Here is a 9,781-nt window from a genome sequence, read left to right as displayed (position 1 = left end):
TCTTGGAAAAGAAGAAGAAGAAGAAGAAAAATCTCAGCTTCCAACGGGGAACTAATGACAAATCCTGGCACTCCCTCTCCTCTTCCGGTCCCCTTGTCTTATTTCATCCAATCATCTTCAAGCCTTGGGCCGCAGGAGCCAATGCTCGTGCGCACAGAGTGACTGACAGTGTTCGGACCCTCCTCCCCTGGACTCTGCCCCGGCTGCACTGCGCTCCGCTCCTGCGTCCTGCGCGCATTCACCGGGTCACCACCGCCTCGTCTCACCTCTCCGCTTTGTGCTTTAATAACCAACTAACTTCGCGTCACCATGAGGGAAATCGTGCACCTCCAGGCCGGACAGTGCGGGAACCAGATCGGTGCCAAGGTAAGAAAGAAAGGCTCTCCTTTGCAACTTTTGTAACATTTCTAGTTTTCTTGAACCAACTTTATTTAAATCAGACAATACGTTTTACATTATTGTACTGCAGTGCTATTCCCAGTTCTCCCTTTTCTGCATTTAATTAATTAGCAAAATATATTTGGGTTGATCAAGCGTTTGAAGGCGTTGACAAAGCCTTCGTGGTGAAAGTCGAAGCGCTTGCATTAAAACCTAGAACAGATGACGACTTGAAAACACCTTTACACTTTCCAAAGTAGCCTAAACATCATGTTGATCTAGGTCTATTTGTGTATGTTTGCTGTGTGGGAAAACACTATCAATTTATTCATTCATTTTATTGTCTTGAAGTTAAACTTTTTATTATTATTATTACATTTACTGGCCTCCTACATTTCCTACAGGCTATACTTATGAAGCTCTATTGATGCTGAAGTGCCATTTGAAGTTTAAAGTTGAAACACTGACTCAGGTTTTTCCTTCTATAAAAGTAAGCCATTATCAAGTGTTTATTACAAGATCATAACACACTTCCTTCTGTTTGTTATGATTTATGTGTTTAAATCACAGACTGGCTGCCCTGAGACCTGAGTCACTGATGTGTAATAATGAACTGTGGGCCAGCTGCTGTCTCGGGCCGCCGGTCTGAGTCTGTCTCTTTGTCCCGAGAAAGAAACAAAACACAAGGGCCAAAAGAAAAGGCGAAGTGCTGATGCAGAGGAGAGGCACGCAGCGGTGGGAGGGCGAGAGCGAGGGGGGGTGGGGGGGCGAGATAACAAAGTGATCCACTGTCTGTCCGCCTCTAAAACGCACAGATGAGGTCATTTAAATCCCTGCCTTTTCACTCACAGTGTCACATGCGAAAACCCCCAGGCCCCACTGCCGGCACTGGAACCGGACAAAACGACACAAGTTAACTATAGCCTTTTCTTTTTAGTCAGCGAGGATCGTCTAACAATGTATTACTTATTCAGACTTTTGGTTTTTTTCACTACAGCAAAAACAAAGGGCCGAGTGAGTGGTTAAAGCGTCCAAATTATGAATCGCAAAGACAGGTCACCCAACTTACGGATAAAAGTTGTGCTGAATTAAGACAAGTTTTATGAAGAAGGTTATATGAAGCTTCTTTGTACCATTTTCTCCTGCGTTTTCAATCATGTCTGTTACACATGAATACAACTTATCTAACTGTTGCAAAGTTCTGTATAGACGCTTCATTGTACCTGGTTGAACACCTTTTAATTGTCTCATGAGAAGGTCTGTTTTCATGCTTCCTTTTCTTTCGAGATTGTATAAAAAGGTTTAATCTGGCACCGGTACTGGGTTTTAGTGTTTCAGTGTTAAGGACGTTTCACCTTTCACCTCATGATGCTTCATCAGCAACAAGCAATCTTTTGGCAGAAGGTATATATAGGTCAGGTGTCTTTATTGGTACTTAAATGAGAGTGGAAAGCAGAGAGGCATCAACACTCTTTATACAATAACATATAGTACATAGATAAGATAACACTTTCTTAAGAAACACTCCATGGTGCAAAATAGACAGGAAAATGTGCATTCAAGCAGTAGTAACTCGAGGTATCTTAGTGCAGAATAAGCCCTTAATGACAGCAAGATGTTATTAAAGGGGCTAGATGCAAGTTTGCCATTTTATACTCACTGCTGCCATCTCAGGTCATACATGTAACTGCACCTTCCATATTAATTAACACCTTTTTGAGTGACAGTTCATGATTTTAGAGGCAGTTGTGGTGAACAGGTCTTGGCTCATTCTGCACATTAGGACATGGCTGGACCATTTAGGGGGAGGAAAATACATTATTTTAACATTTTTAAACTCTGTACAGTCCCTTTAAGAAGGACAACTGCGATTTAGATAAAACTTTCCCTGACCCTCCTTGATGAAAAAGCGTGAAATAGGTTTGTCCTCAGCACTAAAACACGAAAACAGCCCTGTTCATTTGACAGACTTAACCTTTTTCTCTGACGGAAAACTCTCGTACAACTGTGACTTCTTTTTTTTCCCCTTTTTTTCTTGAGTCAAAAGGCCAACTCTTATATCATGAGTTAACAGCGAGTCATCACCTGCTCCCCCTTTTCCGAGCCATTCATCTTTCAAAGGAGAGAAAATACAAAGCAAATACTGGATGATTCAGACTTATCTCAGAAGACTGATAGACCCTTTACTATAAACTCACAATCTGGCATTTGGAGCTACCTTCTGAAAACCGTGTCCCATTTTAAAGCAACATCTTTTAATCTTAGAAACCAAAAGGCCTATTTCAAATTTATATACAAAAATTCCCATATGTTTACAGTAAATCTTCTAATCCAGTCTGTGACTCTTTCCCCATGTTAATCCAATGTTCCCTACTCTTTAAGGCAACCTCTTTTTCCTTAGATTTTCTCGTTGAGGCGTTTTCTAACCCCACAGTCCATAAAAGGCAGGCGTTGTATCTGGCTGATCTCTTGACCGCTCACACACACAGAGAGAGTAACACATTGGCCGGAGGGGATTAGGGTCAGTTGACTCAGCTGGTGGCTCAGCCTGCGTCTTGGCAGCACCGTCCCGTCAAGAATGAGGCCGACTGAGGGATCTGCAGTGAAGGAAAGACTCGGAGAAGAAATACGATCTAGAAAACAGAACAGCGATTTTCCACATGTTGAGTCCACGAAGGCATTATTATTATGTAACATTTTAGAAAGGCAAGAGTTTGGAATTCTTTAATGTTCAGTTCAGTGCAGGTCAATTGGGCTGATGGGAAATTACGCTTATCACAATATCACTGTTTTTGTGATTACTTCATAAAGTAATCATCAACTACTGATTACTCTACTGAAATAGTTAGTTATTTGATTACTTTATTTCAAAGGTAATCTGATACTGATTTCTATCTACCTCAGTTTAAAAAAAAAAAAAGGATCAAGCCAGGCTGTTCAGGTCTGCCCTGCTTAGTTTTGGACCACAACATTCTTGCTTTAGACGAGACAAACTCAAAATGATGTCTGTGTTTCCCCCTGACAATAAAAATGTGTTGTTATTTTTCTAAATGTCTGTTATTTTATGATTAAGAGACGTTTTTAGCTTTCAAAATATTACAAAAAGTAATTACAATCTTATAACCAGTTTTGCAATTCCGTTACATCCGTTACAATTAAAAAATATTATATTTATATCATTGTAGTATGGTTTATTTTAATAATCCACTATTGGCAACACTGCACTGTATGAGATATCCAATCGAAAACAAGAGAATAAAATCACTGAGGTTTTCCATCTGACAGAGATAAACAATTTTTTTTCTTCCCATATCAGCCTAAAACAAAACTGCATGGAAACTAAAAATGGGCAAAAGTTTTAGATTTTACAGTAGTTCAATTTTAGGCTTGTTTTGGCATTGATTTAGTTTCCTTTTTAATCTTGTTTTGACTCAGTTTGATGAGAAATAATACAATTTATGTTCTGCAACCACAACGTAATGAAGCAACTGTGCTGCTTCTGCCTGACAGTTTGGAAGGAATGAGTTTGGACCATGAGCAATTCACACACTCCCTCTTTTAAACAAACTAGAGACTAAAACTTAAGTCTTTAAGACTAAAGACTAAAACAATCCAAAATACACCCTATAATACAAAAAATGCCTTTCAACAATCAGCCTGTTAGTTCACTAATTGTAAAAAAGGCTCTTCCCCCACAAATGTCTGCTTTTACAATGTACAAAAACAATCAGGTATAGGGCCTTTTAAGTTCAAAGTTCTTGGAGTTCAAAGTGCCAAAGATATCCCCTCTGTCCCTCTTATATGTCTCTGTGACTAACCCAATCAGTGCAAAGGAAAACATGGTTAGCTGCAGGACAACCCGCCTATAAATACTCCATAAACCTGTCTTTCTCTGATGGAGGAAGACGCCCTGGCGTCGCTTCTGGCACATCTTGTGACTGAAAGTAATCAGATGTTCACTGGAAACACACAGATCCTTCATCACAAGGTTCACATTTGAGTGTGAAACAGGCCTCAAGTTACGGAGTGAGGAGAACAGTCTTTTCTTTCTTTGGCGAAGCCCTGGGACTAAAGAAATAGATGTTTGTTACCTCAAGAGCAGCATCGCATTTGTAACAACAAAATCATTAGGTGGTTGACTTTCGTAAACATTTCAGTCACAGTGCGGCAGTGCCATATAAGTTATATAGTATTCACACAAATTTACATGAACTACGTTGTGAAGTGACAAGTGAAATCAAATGTTCACAAAAATTTAAAATGTAAAAGGAGTAAATGAGACATCTTAATAACTATTTCATTTCCTCTTGTTTGTCTTCAGTTCTGGGAGGTGATCAGCGACGAACACGGCATTGACCCCACAGGAACCTACCATGGAGACTGTGACCTGCAGCTGGACAGGATCAGTGTCTATTACAACGAGGCCACCGGTGAGAAACATAAACATGAATGACTATTCATTTCTGACAATGAATTTGATGTATTTTTTTCAATAAAAGCACTAGGTTTTACTGAAATTAAGCCAAATAGCAAAGTATAGTAATTGTGGAAACTTTATTTGGAAAAAAAAATCTGGGAACTCCCTGACTAAGTTGTTCTGTTGGCAAAGAATAGAACAAAAACACCAAATCCATCAAATTGGACAAATTAGGTCAGAAACATTGGATACAGATTTCAAAATGAGTAAATGGTGCCTCCAAATGATTTGTTGTCAGTGCCTGGTCAGGTCCATATGTCAGTTCAATTAAATCAATACATCCTATGTATGTGTTTCTGCCCGAATTTGCACCATCTAGTGGACAAACGTAGGTACCACATGCATCTATGGAAAATACCAGTTCTTCTATTTTGTGACTTTTATATTAGATTAAGGACACACTATTTTTGCTATTTAAGTGGTGACTTTATAACCAAAATGACCAGAAAGTATCTTTCAACATGGAGCTTGATGCACTAAATGGCCACATTAGGGCTGGGCAATTGATCAAAATTTAATCGAAATCGCAATCTCTACTTTGGTCAATCTCAATGATCGCCATAGGACTTTATAATCCACAGGTTTGGAACCATTTCTTTGGCACAAAGAATACCTAATTTAGGAGTGGTGGAAGGTCTATATATGTTAAACAATGGAGGAAAACAATTGTCTTTGTTTGAGCTGAGGTTTGAACAAAAATTAATCAGCATGTATTTCAGTTATAATGAAAAAATAAAATCGAATCGAAAATCGATCAATATGGGGAAAAGCAAAAGCCTTTCCTTTGCATTGTGAACTCATAGTTTGTTTTGTGTGTTTTGTAGGGGGTAAATATGTGCCGAGAGCCATCTTAGTCGATCTCGAACCAGGGACAATGGACTCTGTTCGCTCTGGACCATTTGGACAGATCTTCAGACCCGACAACTTTGTCTTTGGTAAGAATATTGTAATAATACTGCCTTTTATTTCAATACTGAGCTTCTTAGAACATTTCTGATTAAGAAGTGTACTTTACCAATCTTGCAATTAGAATTACATATCAGTACTTCTCCTTTAGAGTTTAAAACAGTGGTTCTCAGATAGATATTCTTCATGACAAACTCCAAGATTAAATGGTTCTGCTAAGGTTCTGCTGTAGAGAAAGTGAACTTTATGAATATTGTTGAGTCAATGCCAGTCTCAAGAGAATTCTGTAAAAGAAACCCTGCTAAATGTTGTATTTGATGCATCAGGACAAAGTGGAGCGGGGAACAACTGGGCCAAAGGGCACTACACGGAGGGGGCAGAGCTGGTGGACTCCGTCTTGGACGTGGTTCGTAAAGAGGCGGAGAGCTGCGAGTGTCTGCAGGGCTTCCAGCTCACGCACTCTCTGGGTGGAGGCACTGGCTCCGGGATGGGCACCCTCCTCATCAGCAAGATCCGTGAAGAGTACCCCGACCGCATCATGAACACCTTCAGCGTGGTGCCCTCTCCAAAAGTGAGGCTGCATTCAGTTTTTCATGACAATAGATTAGGGGAAATATATGTAACTTATTATTATTATTGTTCAGTAAGGTTTGTTTTAGAGTTTGGGATGCATGATAAGTTGAATGTTACCATAGAAATCTGCCATTTTAGAGCAAGCAAACATTGTCCATAGACCAACATTAGCTACAATCTAAACTAGAGAATAGAGCTGTGACCCAATTTAATTCGCTGCTGGGTCACTCACACTGTCACTAACATTATACATATACAGTGGGGAAAAAAAGGATTTGATCAAAATCCAATAGATAGACTAACTGACCAAATACTTTTTTCCCCCACTGTATGTATATACAGTATTAGCCCACATGTGGCAATTTACTTATGCAGTCACATACAACATACCATCAACACAATACATGAAGTTATGTTAATGAATTTAAAAGGCAGATTGCCCTTGGAATCATGTACCGTGAAACATTTTAACAGCATCTGGATGTCAGCAGTAAAAGCTGCTTTCACAAGACTTTGGAAGGGTCAGCAGTGATGGCTTTAGTTTTCTACTCACATCTGACCCTGTACACGTCACTAAGATCACTTAAAGCAGGGCCAGCAATTGTACTATTTATTAAGTCTGGGTTCGATTCCTACCAGGGACGGGGCCTTTGCATGTTCTCCCCGTGTCTGTGTTTCCCCTACCACTAAAAACATGTACAATAGGTCTGGATGAATGAGCGTGCGCATGGGGGACGACGGATGGAAATTAGCTGAAGGCTACATTCTGGTGTTCCTTGTTCATTAACATGCATTGTTCCTGCCAAATAAACCAATAAATAATCACTTCATGAAATAACTGAAATGAAACACAAATCCTGCAGTTTTGATGATACAATCCCAAGCTCTTTTGGTCGGATCAGACACGGGGCAGCGAGAGTAAAGTAATTTTGCCGCTATTTTAAGCTCTTGCTTTGCTTTGACAGTATTCTTTCGACTCTCAAAGCAAGGAGGTCCATTGCTTAGACTTTGTGGGGCCTATCTATCTCCAGTCGACCTTTAAAACAGTTTCTCTGGTGGCATTAAAGGACACGTCTAATGGAGGGAATAAAGTCTTTCTTATTCTTTCTTTGCGACATTAATATCACTGTTGAGTCATTATTTTTTATGGCTGTTTCCATCTGAGCAACTTGCATCCATAAAAGTCTTCCGTTATTAAATTGGAATTAAGCGAGGGCAGCAAAAGGTTTCTGTAGTGTTCTCTAGTGCACTCTAAAAATCCACACTGATTTCCCAAAGCAAGAAACTCAATCACTCCTCGACCAAACTGTTTTGTAACACCGGCCTCGCTCTTGTATTCTCTTTCAGGTGTCGGACACAGTGGTGGAACCGTACAACGCCACTCTCTCCGTCCACCAGCTGGTCGAGAACACTGACGAGACCTACTGCATCGACAACGAGGCTCTTTACGACATCTGCTTCCGCACGCTCAAACTCACCACCCCGACCTACGGCGACCTCAACCACCTCGTGTCCGCCACCATGAGCGGCGTCACCACCTGCCTCCGCTTCCCCGGGCAGCTCAACGCCGACCTGAGGAAGCTGGCCGTCAACATGGTGCCGTTCCCGCGTCTCCACTTCTTCATGCCCGGGTTCGCGCCCCTGACCAGCCGCGGGAGCCAGCAGTACCGCGCCCTCACCGTGCCCGAGCTCACGCAGCAGGTGTTCGACGCCAAGAACATGATGGCGGCCTGCGACCCGCGCCACGGACGTTACCTGACAGTGGCGGCCGTGTTCCGCGGGCGCATGTCCATGAAGGAGGTCGACGAGCAGATGCTGAACGTGCAGAACAAGAACAGCAGCTACTTCGTGGAGTGGATCCCCAACAACGTGAAGACGGCGGTGTGCGACATCCCCCCGCGCGGCCTCAAAATGGCCGTCACGTTTATCGGGAACAGCACGGCCATCCAGGAGCTGTTCAAGCGCATCTCCGAGCAGTTCACCGCCATGTTCCGGCGTAAGGCCTTCCTGCACTGGTACACGGGAGAGGGCATGGACGAGATGGAGTTCACGGAGGCGGAGAGCAACATGAACGACCTGGTGTCCGAGTACCAGCAGTACCAGGACGCCACCGCCGAGGAGGAGGGCGAGTTCGAAGAGGAGGCGGAGGAAGACGCATAAGGGGGAGGGGCAGTTGATACACAAAAGCGTGCTGCGAATTAGAAATGTGACTTGAATTCAGTAATATGAATGTTAAAGTGGACTAATCATGCATATGCGGCTTAAAGCAGTACTAAGTAACGTGTTTACCTTAATAAATCCTTTCCGTTGTCCCTGTGGGGGTAGTACAAGTGTTAATGGGATGATTGGAGGGTCTTTCATCTCCCCCTGGTGTCTCTGGCCAGAAAACCATGTTTGCAACTTGACTGCCACCGGACCGGAGTCACCAATACACACTAATAGAATCACGAAGAAGAAGCTAACATGCTAACGGGCAAAGCTAACTGTGGGCTAGCGTCACTTTAAACAGTATTTACAGCCAAGTTTGAGTGAAAAATATAATTTCCATTAATAATTGGATGCACAATATCCCTCTGTCCCTTTGCTTTTTCTGTCAGCGTAGTATTTACTCTCCAAGACAATTAATAAGTAAAAAAATCGCAACTTGCTACGACACCTGCAGTTGCACTTATGGCCTCTAGGGGCAAGAGTTACTTAGTACTGCTTTAAAAACAGGCTTAGAAATTATGTTTTCAGGCACTTGAGGTTTGATGATTTACATTTTATAATTAATGTCTATATTAGGATTAGACAGCGACCTTTAAAACGCAGGGGCTGGTGAGGAGTTTGCTTGGAGCTCCCCCCGCAGGCAACACTGGAAATAGCTCAGTGAAACAAACTTAGCATCTCCGTGAGGGCAGAACTGATATGAGTCGATCCAAAGTTACATCAAGGGCGTTAAAAAGCTGTAGGACAGTTTTCCCATGACACAAATATAACCAGGAAGTGCAGTTTGGAGGGCGTCAACAGTAGAAGAAGAAACAAGAAAGAATCAACCAAAGTGAAGAGAATGAATCCATTAATTTAATAATTGTTTTTGATGAAAGTACAATGTGGTTTAAGGCTCAAACAAGTCAGTTTTGCTTGATATGTCTCCTTTCATTTTGAATTGGACTTTGGAGGAGCTCGGAGTGTCATCGCTGCTCCTCCACTGCAGGAGCCAGCTGAGGTTTTGAGCAACTGTCCCGCCTGCCTTGGCAAAGTCTCCCTGTGGAGTTGTTGCGGCCATGTCCCAATTTCTAAACCTGAAAACTTAAAATAGAAAAGTAAAATCAACTTTTTGCCTTATTCAGAAATTGGCCTATCTTGAAAAAGTGTGTAAATAATTCTGGACTAGTTCAAACTGCTCAAAGCATATTCTGAATTCAAGTCTTTTTAGTTCATGTAGAAGTTCCTTTTCTGAAGGAT

At 41.8% G+C, this 9,781-nt stretch overlaps 1 protein-coding gene across 1 annotated transcript; it reads left to right on the top strand.

The window, feature by feature from the left end:
- The first annotated feature begins 202 nt into the window (after positions 1-202).
- Positions 203-9,039, top strand: LOC306973907 (tubulin beta chain). The gene is made up of 5 exons (XM_079570988.1): positions 203-366; positions 4,700-4,808; positions 5,680-5,790; positions 6,088-6,332; positions 7,682-9,039. Exons 1-5 carry the CDS (start codon positions 310-312, stop codon positions 8,492-8,494), a joined length of 1,335 nt encoding a protein of 444 aa, XP_079427114.1. The 5' UTR covers positions 203-309; the 3' UTR covers positions 8,495-9,039.
- Positions 9,040-9,781: the final 742 nt, after the last annotated feature.

The sequence above is a fragment of the Gobius niger genome (genome assembly GCF_951799975.1).
Source record: "Gobius niger genome assembly, chromosome: 14".
Taxonomy (NCBI): domain Eukaryota; kingdom Metazoa; phylum Chordata; class Actinopteri; order Gobiiformes; family Gobiidae; genus Gobius; species Gobius niger.
Note: the sequence above shows the minus strand (reverse complement) of the source record. Positions and strands in the feature narration are given on the sequence as shown.

What these genes read in the sequence shown, in the direction of transcription:
- LOC306973907 (XM_079570988.1), top strand. Translation starts at nt 310, where the DNA reads ATGAGGGAAATCGTGCACCTCCAGGCCGGACAGTGCGGGAACCAGATC. An exon ending in GGAACCAGATCGGTGCCAAG is followed by an intron (nt 367 to 4,699) that starts GTAAGAAAGAAA and finishes GTTTGTCTTCAG; the next exon opens with TTCTGGGAGGTGATCAGCGA. An exon ending in GCGTGGTGCCCTCTCCAAAA is followed by an intron (nt 6,333 to 7,681) that starts GTGAGGCTGCAT and finishes ATTCTCTTTCAG; the next exon opens with GTGTCGGACACAGTGGTGGA.